This window comes from Nelumbo nucifera, chromosome 3 (genome assembly GCF_055504915.1).
Source record: "Nelumbo nucifera cultivar China Antique chromosome 3, China Antique-T2T, whole genome shotgun sequence".
Taxonomy (NCBI): domain Eukaryota; kingdom Viridiplantae; phylum Streptophyta; class Magnoliopsida; order Proteales; family Nelumbonaceae; genus Nelumbo; species Nelumbo nucifera.
The window spans coordinates 99,230,149-99,247,095 of record NC_142651.1 but is presented as its reverse complement, the minus strand read 5'-3'; the positions used below and the strand labels follow the sequence as shown (position 1 = coordinate 99,247,095).

The 16,947-nt window shown below is 44.6% G+C and overlaps 1 protein-coding gene across 6 annotated transcripts in view; it reads right to left on the bottom strand.

The window, feature by feature from the left end:
• Window positions 1-16,947, bottom strand: part of LOC104588932 (uncharacterized) — a 74,898-nt gene that overhangs the window by 8,250 nt on the left and 49,701 nt on the right. For 4 of the 6 annotated variants that reach the window (XM_088900648.1, XM_088900646.1, XM_010247063.3 and 1 more), the window contains 6 exons: window positions 15,871-15,928; window positions 13,523-13,636; window positions 13,005-13,127; window positions 10,921-11,026; window positions 10,575-10,669; window positions 9,686-9,894 (listed from right to left, as the gene is read on the bottom strand). In XM_088900648.1, the coding sequence (XP_088756774.1) occupies window positions 9,686-9,894; window positions 10,575-10,669; window positions 10,921-11,026; window positions 13,005-13,127; window positions 13,523-13,636; window positions 15,871-15,928 (705 nt within the window). The remainder of the gene's footprint in view (window positions 1-9,685; window positions 9,895-10,574; window positions 10,670-10,920; window positions 11,027-13,004; window positions 13,128-13,522; window positions 13,637-15,870; window positions 15,929-16,947) is intronic. The other 2 variants (XM_088900649.1, XM_088900650.1) reach the window with 1 other exon arrangement.

Below are 16,947 nucleotides of genomic sequence, written 5' to 3'. Positions count from 1 at the left end.
TTAGAGAACCGGTTCGAGATCCTAGCTGCAGGCTCCAAGCAGGAGCCCTCTGTCCGTAGCCATCACCAGCGGCCTGAGCTGCTTCTTGCACACACCGTTCCTAACAGTACAGAAGTGAGCAGCACGAATGTCGAGCCCGCCAAGAAGCAGAGACGTCGCCGCCGAGCTCGCCGGTCTGCCACCCACGACCTGTCCGAGCTCGGAGGCAAAGAAGAAGTAAGCTCGGGTGAAGCCAAGGCCCCCATCCTTTCAGTTCAATCCCCCCTGTCTCCCGAGCTCCTGGCAGTCCCAATGCCTAAAGACTTTAAGCTCCCCCCTCTTGACAAGTACGACGGGTCGTTCGACCCAAATGATCACGTAGATGCCTTCCAATCGCAGATGCACCTGGCAAGAGCCAGCGAGCCGTGCATGTGCGTGGCCTTCCCCACCACTTTTAGGGGAGCGGCCCGTACGTGGTACCAGAACCTAGCACCTGGGTCGATAAGAAGTTGGGCATAGTTCGCACAAGCCTTCACGTCCCACTTCGTTACCAGCAAGCGGTGTCCGCAAACTGAAGAGAGTCTCCTCAGCATAGTGCAAAGAGAGGGAGAGTCCATCCAGGGCTACATCAAGCGGTTCAACGACGCTTGTGGCACATAAGGAGTTCAAGTGGCACATGGTCGTCAACCAACCAAAGACCATAACCGAATTCCTTAAGCTCGCAGACAGGTTTATAGCCACCGAGGAAGAGGGAAGGAGAGCCTTCCAGTCAAGGGGACAGCCGAAGGAAAAAGGACGCAGGTCGAGGGGCAAAGCCAAATCAGTCGTTCCGAGCTCCTGTGGCGGACCGAACTGATTACACCCCACTGAACGCGAAGCGGGCCGAAATCCTGATGGCAATCAAGGACGCCCCGTATGTGAAGTGGCCACCTCGTTTGAAGGGGAATCCCAATGAAAGAAACAAGAATCTATACTGTAGTTTTCATAGAGATCACGGTCATAGTACCGAAAATTGTAAAACCCTCCGCGACGAGATTGAAGAGCTCATCCGTCGCGGGTATTTAAGAAAATTTGTGCATAATAATAGTAATAGTAATAATAAAGCAGGTCGGCAAGGGGAGCACGGTAAGTATGCTCCCGAGTCCAGCAGCAGGCCGGCCGAACAACCACAGAGGCAGCCTCCAGAAGAGAGGCCGGTGCGAGGGACCATCCACATGATAGTGGGAGGCTTGATCGTTGCGGGTTGTACTTCAGCAGCGGCTCGGACGTCAGTTCGTGAGGCCGCCCGAGAATAGCAGAACCCTCCAAAGCGGTCGAGGACAGGAGAGCCAATTTTCTTCACAGAAGATGACGCGCGAGGAGTACACTACCCCCATGATGACGCACTTGTTATAAAGTTGAGGATCAACGACTTCGAGGTCAGGCGCGTACTCGTTGACTCAGGCAGCTCGGCAGATATCTTCTTCAAAGCCGCGTTCGATCAGCTTCAGTTGCAGAAAAGTGACTTGAGGCCTGCGGACACCCCTTTGGTGGGCTTCAGCGGAGAAGAAGTCCGGCCCCTTGGAAAGATAACAGTACCTGTGGAAGTCGGCACGTGGCCTTGCGTGGTCAGATTCAAACACGACTTCCTAGTGGTCGCGACCCTCTCCCCCTACAACGCCATAATAGGTCGGCTGATCACCCATGTCCTACGGGCGGTGGTCTCCACTTACCATTTGGCTATGAAGTTCCCAACAGACTTCGGTGTGGGGGTAGCGCGGGGCGACCAGCTCGAGTCCCGCAAGTGCTACGTCGCCGCCCTGAAGGGAAAGACCAAGGTGGCCAACAGCCTCGAACTGGAGCGGCCTACGGAGCAAAGCGAAGAACAAGCCGCGCCCATGGAAGAAACAGTCGCAGTCCCGACCTTAGCAGCCGATCCGACTAGGACGCTTCAGATTGGTGCTTCCGTCCGGGAACCTCTATGATCCGAATTGGTAAGCTTCAAATTGGTGCATCTCCGCGGCAGAGATGCCCGGTATAGACCCCGACCTTATAACTCATAACCTGAATACTGATCCTGTAGTTAGGCTCGTTAGACAGAAGAAACGCAACCTAGCCCTGAAGCGGTGGAAAGCGGTCAACGAGGAGGTCGAGAAGCTCCTCGCAGCTGACTTCATAAGAGAAGTCCACTACCCTAGCTGGGTGGCCAACCCTGTCTTGGTAAAGAAGGCCAACGACAAGTGGAGCATGTGCGTCGACTACACCGACCTAAACCGGGCTTGCCCAAAAGACTCATTTCCACTCCCCAGAATTGACCGCTTGGTGGATGCGACCTCAGGGCACGAGTTGCTAAGTTTCTTGGACGCCTATTCGGGCTATAACCAAATCAAGATGGACCCAGCGGACGAAGAAAAGACTGCCTTCATCACGGAGTTCGGTCTGTACTGTTACAAGGTTATGCCCTTCGGGTTGAAAAACGCAGGGGCAACCTTTCAAAGACTTGTAAATAAGTTGTTTGTGCCGTTAATCGGCAGAAAAGTAGAATGCTATGCAGACGACATGGTCGTCAAAACCCAATTCTCACATGAGTTAATACAAGACTTGCATTCTGTTTTTGAAATTTTGCGTAAGTTTAATATGAGACTGAACCCAAACAAGTGTGTATTCGGTGTGACCTCGGGCAAGTTCCTAGGATACATCATTAACCGGCACGGCATTGAGGCCAACCCGGATAAGATTAAAGCCATTTTAGATATGAGACCACCCCGGAAGTTGAAGGAGGTTCAGAGGTTGAATGGCCGCATAGCCGCCCTAAGCCGCTTCATGTCTAAATCGGCGAACTGCTGTCTGCCGTTCTTTAAGGCAATTAAGAGAAAAGGGTTCGAATGGACCCAAGACTGCCAACTCGCGTTCGACGAGCTCAAGAAATACCTCGCTAGTGTGCCACTCTTAACCCGGCCCGAGGAGGGTGATATTTTAGAATTGTACCTCTCGGTAAGCAACGAAGTGGTCAGTTCGGTACTAATAAAAGAGGTAGATCGGGTTCAGCGACCCATCTATTATGTTAGTAAAGTATTGCAGGGAGCAGAGACGAGATACCCAGAGATAGAAAAGCTGGCTTACGCACTGGTAATTGCAGCCCGAAGCTCCGCCCGTACTTCCAGGCTCACACTGTTATCGTTCTCACCGACAAGCCTCTGAGGCAAATCTTACTTAAGCCCGAGGTCTCTGGTCGGTTGACGAAGTGGGCCGTTGAGCTCAGCGAGTACGACCTCCAGTACAAGCCGCGAACTGCCATCAAGGCCCAAGCCTTAGCAGATTTCATAGCTGAATGCACATTCAGCTCCGAAGCCCCCAGGCCAGTTGAGCACAAGGCTCCCAGCTTGGGTGAGCCCGAAGCTCCCAGGCCGGTCGAGTCCGAACCTCGTGAGGTAGCAGCCAGTGCGGCGTCTCTCCTAGTTTGGCCAACCGTGAGCTGGGATGAGGAGCCCTGGATCATTCACGTAGATGGCTCCTCGAACCAACAGGGCAGCGGAGCCGGAATAGTTCTGCACGGCCCAAGTGACACGAAACTGGAGTATGCGCTACGCTTCGAGTTCGCGGCATCTAACAATGAAGCGGAGTACGAGGCGTTGATAGCTAGACTGGCCCTAGCCAGAGAAGTAAAAGCAAAGCACATCGTTATCTGCAGCGACTCCCAACTCGTGGTCAACCAGGTCACCGGCGAGTACGAAGCTCGCGAGCCAACCATGATAGCTTACTTAGCCAAAGTAAGAGAGGCCCTGCTCAACTTCTAGTCACACCTTGTTAGGCAAATCCCAAGGTCGGAGAACACTAAGGCCGATGCCCTGTCCAGATTAGCCAACGCCAGCGACATCACCATGGGAACCGTGTACATAGAGGACTTGCCTCGGCCTAGCATTCTCTTGGGGGGGGGGAAAGGAGGTTGCTCCCGTCGTTTAAGCAGAGCCGAGCTGGATTGACCCACTCGCGAGCTTCTTGCTACACGGGACCCTCCCCATAGATCGCAATGCAACCAGAAGGGTGCAGCGCCAGGCAGCCAAATATGTCATGATAGGCGAACGGCTATACTGGAGATCTTACACGCTCCCCTATCTGCATTGTTTGCGACCTACCGAAACCGAGCATGTACTCCGCGACACTCATGAGGGATTGTGCGGCAGACACCTGGGGGGCAAGGCCCTCGCCCAGAAGGCACTTCAACAAGGGTACTATTGGCCAACAATGAAGGCAGACGCTATTGAGCTTGTTAAAAAAGCAACAAATGCCAGAAGCACGCCAATATTCACCACCAACCTGCCGCCGATCTACTCGGGCCATTCTCGCCAGCAACAGACAGGAGGAAGTTCTTAGTAGTAGCAGTGGACTACTTCACCAAGTGGGTGGAACCTGAACCCCTTGTAACAATCACAGCCCGGAATGCCCAAAACTTCTTTTGGAAAAACATCGTGTGCCGCTTCAGATTACCTCGGGTATTGATTTCTAACAACGACAAGCAGTTCAAAGACATCAAATTCCAAGACTAGTGCCAAGACATGGGAATCCGACAGAATTTTACTTCGGTCGCACACCCTCAAGCAAACGGTCAGGCAGAAGTCACGAACAGAGCCATCCTCCGCAGACTGAAAGCACGACTGGACCGGGCTAAAGGGTTGTGGGCAGATGAGTTACCTAGCGTCCTATGGGCTTACCGGACGACGGAGAAGAACGCCACGGAAGAAACACCCTTCGATCTCACCTACGGCACCGAAGCAGTGATCCCTGTAGAGATCGAGGTGCCTACGCTACAACTAGAAGCATACAATGATTAGACGAATGAAAACGAGCTCCGTACCAACCTCGATCTACTCGACGAAGGGACCTCGTGTATATCAGGACTGCAGCCTACCAGCAGAGAGTAGCTCGGTACTATAACACCAGGGTCAAGAAGCGGAACCTCTGCGTCGGCGACCTGGTTCTTCGAAAGGTTATGGTACTTGAGCCCGGCGCTGGCAAGCTTGGGCCTAACTGGGAAGGACCTTACCGAGTGAAACGAGTACTCAGGGAAGGAACGTATGAGCTCGAGACCCTCGAAGGGAGACAAGTACCTCGGGCATGGAATATTGTCAACTTAAGACAATACTATCTGTAACAACCGAGCAGGCCACGAGCCACTCCCAAGGCCTAAGGGCCAAAATGCCGAGCTAACACGATCTCGGCGCAATAAGACTCGGTAACCTTTGAGGCACGGACGAACTTTAAAAGTGAACTATAAATCACTCCCAGAGCCTAAGGGCCAAAATGCCGGGCTAACACGATCTCGACGCAATCAGACCCAGTTGTCTTAAAGACATGGGCGAACTTCAAGTGAGGAGTGTAAGCAGCTCAGGCTCAAACCCCACCAAGAATAGCTTGTTCTAGTACGATGATCGAACTAGAGAAAAACCAACTAGCATATAGTTCGGGCACACGTGGTAATCACTTTATCGTGCACCATAAAGATGCCTAAAATGGTTTAAGGAACAGTTCAAGGAAACAATTATCGAGGAGTTCTACTTTGGGTACGTAGCTCTAATAGCTTGGGTGTTGAGATCGCCTTAGCAAAGATAAAGAGAGCACATCATACTTGGAAGAAAAAAGGGAGAACTTTCATTGTCACTTCAAAAAAAAAAAAGAGAGAAGAAAAATAACAAATGCGGTAACTGAGCTAAACAGCTCGGGAAAGTCTGACTATCACAGGGCACAACCGCCCAACCAAAGACTTGTGAAAGACCGGGTTTACGGCACCCGGAAGCCACCAGAAGTCCAGAGAAACACCGCCTCAGGGATCCGCCTCCTCATCCTCTGGAGAGTCAGGCTCCTCTTCCTCCGCTTGGTCCGCCGTCTCAGGAGACAGACCCTTCATGGTAATGCCGTCGAGGTTGAGTCCGGAGAACTTCCGAACCAGCCACCGACAAAGCTTAAACCCAGAGCGGTACGAACCCGAACCATACTCTGCCTGGAGGTCCTGAAATTCCTGGGAGTCTTTAAAATCCCAGACCGCTTTCTCTCGCTCAGCCTCCACCATCTGATCAAAGTTTTGAGTCCGATTTAGAAGAGTGGACTCCAAGTCCCGCACCTGCTGCCTGAGGAGCTCCCTCTCCACCGCAGTCCTCGACGATTCCTCCCTGTAACGCGTGCTCTCTTCAGAAAGCTGGGCGATTTGAGCCTCTTGGTCGTGGACGAGCAGCTCCTGAGACTCGCTCCCCTTGCGGGTGTGATGGAGCTCGCCCCGGATCCGGTCGAGCTCGCCTTGGAGCTTCTTGTTAGCAGCCCGCTGGTCGAGGGCGTCGACGCGATGGATGTGCGTCTAGAGAGCCATGGCATGGATGGCGGAATTCACCTGCCGACGGAAGAGAAGATCAGAGGACAACGGAGAGGAGCAAAACAAGAGAGAAAAAGGGAAAAAGGTCACTTACCACCATGCAATGGGCAGAGGCAAATGCGGAGAGGTCCCCGGGCTCCATATTCCCCCACTGAGCGACCTCATCATTAGTAATCGCCTTCCGGCTCCTCCGGTGAGCCACGAGGTAATCGTTCACCCCATTCCATTTCCCTACTGGGAACCGGAGGTAAGGGCGTGGCTGGAGGGGGTTACAGGGAGCCTCCCCCTGATGAGGGAGCTCATCCCCTCCGAAGTCAACCCCGCTAGTTCCCTCGGGAGGGGGTGCCGGAATCTCGGGCGGAGGGGAGGAAAAAACCAGCTCAGCAGACCCGAACTCAGCACCTCCTGAGGGAGGAGTCCGGTCGGGGCGCATCCTCTTCGCATGGCGCCTTTGGCTGCTCGAGAGAAGGCAGCGCGAATCAGCACTAGACATGATGGCTGCCAAGAAGAGCATCAATATTAGTTCAGCAAGAATGAAATATATGCATGCGAATGTGAGTACGACATCGTTACAGAAACCACACGACCTAAAAAGACAACCTACCCGGGCTCAAACCGGCCTGCACGAGCTTCTCCTCGGTCAAGTAGTCCGAGCAGAGGAAGCCTACCGATGCCCAGGACAGCATCGTTTTCCGAGTTTCAAGGTCCAGCTCGGCTTCGGGGTCCTAGATGGCGCCCCTCCAAGCGGTTGGGAAGGGCCACCCCTCAGGGTTGCGAACCACAAAATAATCCCGCTTCCAGGCGGGAATCTTGTTCGGCAGCTCGTACAAGAGCTTATAGCCGGGACGGAGAGAGAGATAGTAAAAGCGCCTCTCCAGAGGAACCCCAGGAGAAACATTTTTTATACAGAGGATAGAGGCAAAAATATCAAGGTCCAAAGGAAGACAGTACTCGTAACACAAAGATATAGTCCCAACCATATTTCGAATGGCGTTGGGATGAAGCTGGTCAATGGTGACGTTAAAATGATTTAGCACCTCCACTATCAAGGGGTGCAGGGGGAGACGCAAGCCAGCCTCGAGCTGTTCCTGAAAGATTACTATGTCATTGGGACCATGCTCCCAAGGGAAGTTGCCAGTAGGGAGGCTGTAGACCAGGTCCCCAGGGAGGCGAAAGTAGCGGATTAGAGACCTGAGTCTCTCCGCTGTCATGGAGGAAGGGCCGAAAGTGTCGAGCTCCCTCCCACTAGAAGTAGACGCTACATCGCCAGAGGCCTCCGGGATCTGCTCCCAGGCTCGCCCCGAGCTCGAGGGAGCATCATTGTCCTGATTATCACCCCTGTGGTAGGTGCGATATGGGTACCCAGATATGGCTGACAGCGATTAGGACTCACCAGAGGAGATGGAACGAAGCAAGCTGAGGAATTCGGGTAGACTAGGTGAAGTGCCCGACCTCAGAATCCAAAGACAGCAAGATGGCGTGGGAGAAAATGAGGCCCGAGGGGGCCCCCTATTTATAGTCTCCACCCTTTCAAACTGACGGCCCAGATCAAAGCAGATCCAACGGCCCGCATGCGCCCCGACCGCACGCTTTCTGAAAACCGAAGGCGAGTGGCGGCACATCTTCCATAATTAAGGTAGTCGCAGCCGCACGACGTTCGGAGTTAAAAGCCACCTCAGCACATTTTCGGAATCCGAAAAGTCAGGAAGGTCAGAAAATCTCTTGATTCCCGCAAATGCATTTAAGGAGGACAGTCAATCAAGTTTGAATTTCGGTCAAATCAGTCCATCGCGCTTCATAAACTCCCCGCGCTAAGGCAGTACTCTTAGCTCGAGGAGTGGGGGGCAATTGATGAAGGATGATTTGACCCAACCTATGAAACGGTGACACCTAAACGCTGACTTGGCGAGAGCGACAGCCCAGCGTCGAAGCCCGGCGCGACCAAGTGACGGGCCCACGAAGCAGTCCGCTACGATACACGTGAGTGCCAGCTAGGAGTGACCAGATCGCGCCGCATCACTTCCGGAAGAAGAAAACCCTAGCTAGAGGGAAATCTCTCTCCTTCCCACGCCTCCCAACAGAGAGAAAAGTGAATCGATCACTCCGGGAGGCCTAGAAAATTTCAGAAACCAAACTACCCTCTTCAGAAAATCAAAAGAAAACTAACAATACTTGGGCGCCCAAGATCAGATCAAAAACAAAGAGTCCAACTTTTCTGGGACTCTTCCCCATACTCCAGTTCTTCCTGATTTTGATGTCGAACAGTAGATCACCTTCTTGATGTCTAGATCCCACCAAAAACTCCAAGAACTGGGCAATAGAGTAGATCGATCAGCCCCTTACTACTTCATGCAGTCGACTGATCTAGGGCTGCATGAGAATGCTTCAAGAAACCCTAGCCGATGCTCTGATACCAAGTAGGAATCTGCTGAATTAAAAAATATGAAAGTAAGTAGTTTCTTGAAGAGAGAAGGAAGAGAGAAGGAGAAGAAGAGAAGTTGAAAAGAAAAGAGAGCAATGATCTGGCCGCCCCCTTCACTTATTATTTATACTAAAATAATAGAACAGTACAAAGACAACTATGCCCTTATAGGGCAGCAAAACATAAAACAACATATATAACACTCAAAAACATAATAAAATTTGGACTCACATAACTACTGTGGTCCCCACCTCCTATCTAACAACTAACATAAAACATCTACTCAGAAAAACATCATAAAACTAATTAATCTTCAACAAAATTCAATAATCTATAAATGATGGAATTTCATTAAGTCATTTAGCTCACTCTGCCTCTGGTAATGACAACTGTGATTATGCACTCATGCTTCAATCTTTCATGCAAAATGATGGAAACTGTGAAAAATAAGCAAGGAGACATATATTCATGCATCATGGACTGACCTTTGGTCTTGTAGGACTTAAAGACATGAAGCGAAAAGATTTTGATAGGAAGAATACAAGAATCTGAAGCATTGACTATGTACTTCTGTATATTTTGCCATATTCTGTTGGTCAAAGATATTCTATCCATTCTACTTGTACACCTTTATACATATGCTAACACCTTTTTTTGATAAATATACGCTAACAAGTTTATTTCATTATTAATAGAAAGGAAGGTCAAAATTATTAAGATTTCAATTGATGTATATTGGATTTATATATACATATTGATATGATAAGGAGTAAGGACGTTTTTCAAGGTATGCAGAAAACAAAAATGTCATGCATCTTCGTCTCTTGGAATCATTTTGTGGACAAAATAAATTATTCTATTTATTATCTTAGGTGAGTTAATGTAGACTCAGTAAGAGAAGCAACGAGGTCCATGTCATATGTATGAGCTAAAATGCAGACCTTTTGGAGCATGCCATCTGTTTGCTCATGTAGTAAGTGATTTGGTGAAGAATCCTGTAGCGGTAGCATACCATTTCCCTGTACTAGTTTTGGGCTCAAAGGATCATTCCAATTTCTTGATGCCTCATAGTAAAAGTGGCCGAGTGCTGACCGTAGACGATTATTTCTTTGTGAATGGTAAGTTTTGGTTGCAAGTGGAACTGGAGCATCTGGTATTATTTCCACCACATCAACAGAGATCAAATGCATTGGAACCAATAAACTAGAGAGAAATACAATGAGATTGGAATAAAAGTTACTAAGTATTCATCTGATTAGTTTAAACCGAAAGGGTACATCTAATGCATTCAGATATCATCACAACATAGAGTCCAGCGTATCTCTTGCATCCAAAGTAAAAAATCTCTCTTTAATGGATTCATCATCATCATCCAAGCCTTGTCCTGACTATATTGGATTGACTTGACTAAATGAATCCTGTTTTGACATTCCATTCTGTTCAGTTTCATCCATTAACATCATATCTTACCACTTCGACCCATATGCTTTTTGGTCTGACTCAGATATCAGCTAATTCATAGGCTGATAGTTTGGCCAGGAGAAGAGTCAACTGTATGGGGACTGACCTTGTCAAGCTAGGCTTTTACAATTATCTATTGTTTCTCTTATATCATCTGTACCATCTGGTTGGCCTTATTATGACCAACAATTTTTTTTTTGTCCTGTCATTCCATTCATTAGGTGGCCTTCATCATAGTACCTACTTTTTCCTCTTGCTCCAATTAATATTTCACTAGTATTCAATACCCTAAATGTTTATTAAGAGGATTGTATTAACCATGTCTAAGGGAAAAGTTATAGCCTCAAAGGCATTTAAAATTAGCCTTACAGGTTAGTGCTTTATGGTAGTTTATCCCCATATTTCCAGTTACACCACATGCTTTTCCTATATCATCTGAAAGTAGAAGGCCCTCAGCTGCCATCCTACAAGCGAAAAGCAGAAAAGAAAAGATGAATTACCCATAAAAAATGAATTAAATTTGGAACAAACAGCATCCATAATATTCTAAGCTCCAAAACTAGAATATCTATGTACAAACACTTCCATGAGATAAAATGACTAGCCACAAAACTTGAAAAAGAAGTAACTAAAAGGTTGCATGTCTGAGACACTGAAGTACAGAAGCCATGAACCAAGATACCAGCTCTACTATGACAAAGGTGAAGCGACATACAACTTAGTATGTTTTTTTGAAGGAGACATTACACCTGCTGAGCAGTTTGCACTTCTGGGACTAACCCCTGAGCCATCCATTACAGGGCCCCCATCCATAGAAGTTCCTGAAGGTAAGAGGAAATGGATGAACCATGTCAACTCAAAATATCAGAAATATGCATATCATTTCAGTGAAAGATTTCTATCTAGATGAAAAACCATATAACCTAAACACAGCTGGGGTTAAGGCTGAGTTGATTTGAGTACAATTTAAATTGATGTTTTGTTACTTGTTAACATCATTAGGGCAGAAGAAATAGAATGATTTTGAAACAAAAAACAGGCTTAATACTTGATACAGTTACTTGTTTGGTTATCAGCAAAAAATAGTGATTGGATAAGGGAGAAGAGAGAAGACAAGAAGAAATCGAGAAAAAAGAGATCAATTGGGAAAAATTAAAAAAAATAAAAGTATGAGGAATGCAGCCTCTTTCTTCTATTTATATTATCTCAACAATACAAAAAAAAAAAGAAAAAAAAAAACAGAATACACCTGGCTGTGTATCCTCATACAAATATTGATATAATATCAACACTCCTCAGGCTGATTATAGGTATTGATCATGCCTAGGGGTGCAACTTGGGCAGGCTCAGGTTGAGGATTCGTTAAAATTTGAATGGACCCATCCCAAGTGCCCAGGCCTGATGCTGTGTAAATTCTTCAAAGCAGGTACTCAGCTTGCCCAAAGTATGATCCAACATGGATTTTAAAACACCATTGATTAATATATCAGTTGAAAATTACACATACAGAAATTCAGATAATGCAAGAACAGAAGAAAAGAGAGAAAGAGAAAGAAGAAGAAAGAAGTTTCAGCAACAGGTTGTGGAAGAAAAAAAGAAGGGAAGAGAGAAAAGAAGAATTCAAACCTCTCTCTCTAGCTTCCTTTCATCACTTTTATTAATAATTCTAAGTCTGAGTACAATTACTTGGATGCCCTTAATGGGGCGGCCAGCACTAATGAAATAATTAAAGAAAATAAAAGAAGGCCCATAACTAAGAAAGATAACTTTTAAATAGTACTTAAAAGAAACAAAGAACACCAAGGCTCATTTGGCCCATTCTCACTACACTCCCCCTCAAGCTGAGCATAGATGTCAATCATGCCCAGCTTGCTTACATAATGTTGAAGCTTTGCCTTTGGGACCTTAGTTAGAAAATCTGCTAGCTGCTCTTCTGGTGCAATGAAAGGTAGACACACCTCTCCTGAAGCCACTCTCTCCTGTATAAAGCGTCTATCTACCTCAATGTGCTTATTTATCTCATTAATAAACCCAATCACATTAAAGCTTCCACCTTAACACCAGGGGCCAATGGGCCATCCTAGTGTTCTTCCCACTCATTGAACTTACCTTTTTTTCTTCTCGATCAGGATGACTAAGGGCCCTATACCAACCTAATGCATGTAGTAATGGATTAACACAAGAATGTCATAACTCTAATGGATTAACACAACCACTATACCAACCTAATGCATGTAGTAATAGCACTCCTCTTTTCATTTAATACAAAAGCTAGTTTTTAAGTATGGATTATTTTATGCAATTATTCTATTGTATTCGTTTATTCTCTTGGATGAGTCTAGAACAAGACATGAAACCATGGGCAATATACTATGAAAATTTCTATTAAGAAGAACAGCGACAACAAATGTCTGTTGTTAACCAGAAAACTGCAAATAATAAGACTCCATCATTAAAATATTATTTTCATCAACTCAATCATTAAAATATGAGAGTTCCATTGACACAAGTGTCAAATTATTACCTTTAGTATACCAAAATGTTAGGAAATGTGTCAATAAATATCACAAGCACATTTTGCTAGCAGAATGTGTCAAATTCCAAACACCATCCTCATCTAAGCAAATATCAAGATCCATATAACATCAGCTATCAAGATCCACAATTCCACATAATAAATAACCTTACAACAACCAAAATCTTAATAAGCACCCTGTGAATGAAAAGGTTCACATATTGAAGTAATATGAACTGAGTAGGATCATGTGGGAAAAGAGATAGAGAAGCAGAAATAATTACTTTTTGCCTCCTTGGAGGAGTAGGTTATTCCAGTTTGGTCATCCATATTGGATTCAGATGCAGCATTTTCATCGGCATCTACAGACTCAGACCTTTCTTGCTCCCCTACTGTTGTAGCTTGGTCTAGGAGATGACAAGGCACCTTTAGTAATTTTGCAAATAATCCCATGAAAGTTTCATAATGAATGGGCAACCTGACTCAATCACCCATTAAGAAGGTAAAAAAATCTCAACAACATGAAGATAACTACTTGAAGAGAGATATCAAAAACAACGAATATATTACTATTCAAACATTTCTTTATTTAACCTAGCAAAACAAGGAAATAAGCTTAACTAAGAAAGGAGGATTATGGCAATGTTTTCAGGGACAATTGGGAGGGGAAACTCTTTGAAGGCTGAACTGTTGGCTCTATTGCAAGGTCTCAGACTAGCTAAAAAGTATAACCCACTAAAATTACTTTACAAAAAAAGAAGAAATTAATAAGAGCATACAGAAGATGAGAAATAGAGCATACTATCCTGAGATGTTTGTAACTTTTTCCTCCCCTTCCGTGGAGGTTTTTTATGCCCAGTATCACCATCAAGCTCCAAACCATTTTCTTCTGTAGAACTGAATGATCTACAGAGTTCTGAAAAATAAAAATAGAAAATAGAACACTTTCAGTAAAGCACCATATCAGATACAAAAGTTTAAGTTTATTTGGCACCACAATGAAAATCTAATTGAAGGACAAAAACATGAGAGGAAAGCCTCAAGACTGAAACAATTTCATCAACAGAAACACTAGATTTCTCTAATCTGTCCACATTGTAGGTCGCATTCGTCTATGATTTAAATATGAAATGCATCTAAACTTATATCTATGTTGCAGTGTACTATACTATTAAAGAAATGTGTATGTCTTCTTATATATTCTGCATGTATTCATGTATGTAACTATGTAGATATGTAAATTATGTATGCATTGATAAAATTCATTATATTTGAGTTATGAATCCAAATATGTCCATATCATTACTAAACAAGTTTATTACTACTAAAAGGGCAGCCCAGTGCGTGAGGCTCCCACCAATGTGGGGTCTGGGGAGGGACCGATGTAGACAGCCTTACCCCTGCACATACAGAGAGGCTGTTTCCAAGATTTGAACCCTGGTCACCCAGGTTGCAACGGAGGCTGTTACCAAGTTTATTTAGTACTAAGTAGTAATAATTGTTATCCAGATATGCATGCACTCCATCCAGCCACCACAAGCATACATGCATTATCATATTTTGGTTAGGCTAAATGTGTTCTCAAATGTAATGTCTAATTCAAATTTGACATTATTGTCAATATGTCTATAGAAGCAATACTGGCATAAGCTATTAGCATACCAAGGAGAAGAATGGATTAGATCCCAATTGAAAGCATAAAAATAATAAAGATAATAGTAGAAATCACTATTTGCTGATTCAGTCAAGTTTCTTGTGAAAGGAAAGAGGGGGAAGATGAAGATTTCAGCAGTAGAGAAGGAAGGAGAAGAAGAAAAGAGTAGGAGGTCAACCAGGATTGTGAAAATTAACCCTAGCCGCCTACCTCTCATTATATTTATATTTAACTTAAAGATGAGATATTACAAGGATGCCCTTAGTAGGGTGGCTACTAAAAGCTGAATAGTCACAACTTAAAAAAACATAAACTAATGGGCCTAAGGCCCAACAACTTCCTAACTAAATAAAAACAAATCGGACCACTCAACAATAATGATGATATGCTAAAGTTCAAATTCAACCCATCTATAATATATCAATACTATATCAACAAAAAACAACATACACCATTGAAGCTCCTGCAAATGTCTAGTTAGTACATCCATAACTAATGTAAAAATATAAGACCAAGTGTTGATAGTAGTTGATAGTTGGTGTAAACCCATAGCGATTGGAAAATCTATCATCTCCCCTTCCTTAGTTCTCACACCAATTACTGTGCCTTCATGTATATCCCTAATAATATCAACATACCCACTTAAAGCCTCATTCTTTCCCAAAAGCCACCAAATGACTTCTCTAGGAACCCTATCATGATTTTTTTTCTAAACCAATAAACATGGAGTGGAGAGATTTTTCCTCTGTTCCCTAAACTTCTTTATTAATCTCATCAGTAAAAAGATTGCTTTCATAGTTGCCCCCAAGCATGGATCCAAATTTGTTTTCTGATGTTATGTATTTATATATCACCATTGTTCCTATAAATGGGAAGAAATAGTGACAATAAAAATAACAAATGTAAGTACATAAACAGCACATCCCTAAATACATAAGTTACAAATGTAGTGACTAAATTAAAATACACTAACAAAATACTAAGGAGTTGTTTGATAACAACTGAGGTGGCTGAACTGAGATTTATCGATTTATCTTCTAGTGGATAAGTTACTAATAAGATTGTGAGCTCCTTAATGGCTGAAACTCAAGTGGGATTGATTACTATACCTTAGAATATTCCATTATTTAATTATTTTATCCACTAAAAGACAAAGCAATAAGTCGTTCACTTAGTCACTTCAGCCATTACCAAACAGCCTAAGGATTTCATTTCCAACATCCATGTCCAAGTCAACCAGCAACAGTCATGCCCATATCCACAGGAAGTATGCTCCAGATCTTCTAGGTAAATACAAAAGATAAACTGGAGGAATATTAACACCTACAAAGTGTTCAGTAACTGATTTTGTCAGAGCAATTAAGAAAACAATTCATAAAAAAACAATATGCAAACAATGACATCGCTACACAACCCTCCAATGTGCCTATTGGCAGACCTTGACAAATAAAAGAAAAAAAAACGAAGAATTCTGATAAAGATACTAAAACCCCAACCTGCATGAGCTGCATATTGACTGGCCTTGACTGGTTTCTTACAAGCATTGCAACAAACCTTCATAGTTAATATCAAAACTAAGAATTATAAGTGCACATGATGTAAAAAGGAATATAGTGATGAAATTACCCAACTTCAAAACAGAATGCAATGAAAAGCTCAATAAATCAAAATAAAGCACTTTCAAAGGATATCTTTTATGTCTTGATTGGTAATAAAGCTTTTATTAGACATAAGCCACAATGAATTCCCAAGGTGATCATTGGGGAGAGAGAGACAGAGCAAGGGAGGGAGAGAGAGAAAGGAAGGGGGAGAGAGAGAGAGAGATCATTTGTACTAGGAATTGATTTCCTAAGATGAGATATTGTAAAAAAGAAACAAAGGGATGCTAATCTAGGGTTAACCGATTATTGTGGGGTGTTGTGGCACATTGTTGTCAGTATATCATTGTTTTTACACATAATTAATGAAATTTCTGATTGTTACTGATCAAAAAAAGGCAAGAATTTTTGTCGGGTTTGAGCAGGTATGTCAGAGATCATTTGTTGGGTTTCAATGGTGGCACTGGATTGTCATTTGTGGTTGGCAAGGTTGAAATTCCTCTGGTGATGGGGAGAGGTGAACGACAGGGTCTTCAGATGGATGCAAAGGAGCAAGGTTGTGGTAATGATTTTGTTGGGGCTTCTTGTCGTGGAAGCCAAATGTGTCAATTTGTCAACAGTCTTGATGTCGGACGAGGTAAGCTCAAGACCCATGACTAATGGTGGGCTTCCTGAAGTTTTTGTGAATAACATCTCTTTCTCAGCGATGGGGGAGGTAACACTTCGTTTGACCTAAGTGGGGTGATGGCAGTTGTGTTGGGCTCAGCTGTGGTTCCAGCTCCTCCAGAATCTAGGAGCCTGGTGGCAGAGAGTTTGGTGAGTTTAAGTGCTAAGGGTGGAATTGGTGATTCCCAAAAGGTAGGAGTTGGGATGGAGAAGGGGCAAGGAAACGTTCATCCAGTTTGTCAGTTGAGATGGGGGTTTTTCAGATTTTCTCATATGAAGTGTCAGAAGGGTGAAACCAGTTAGTGGTGA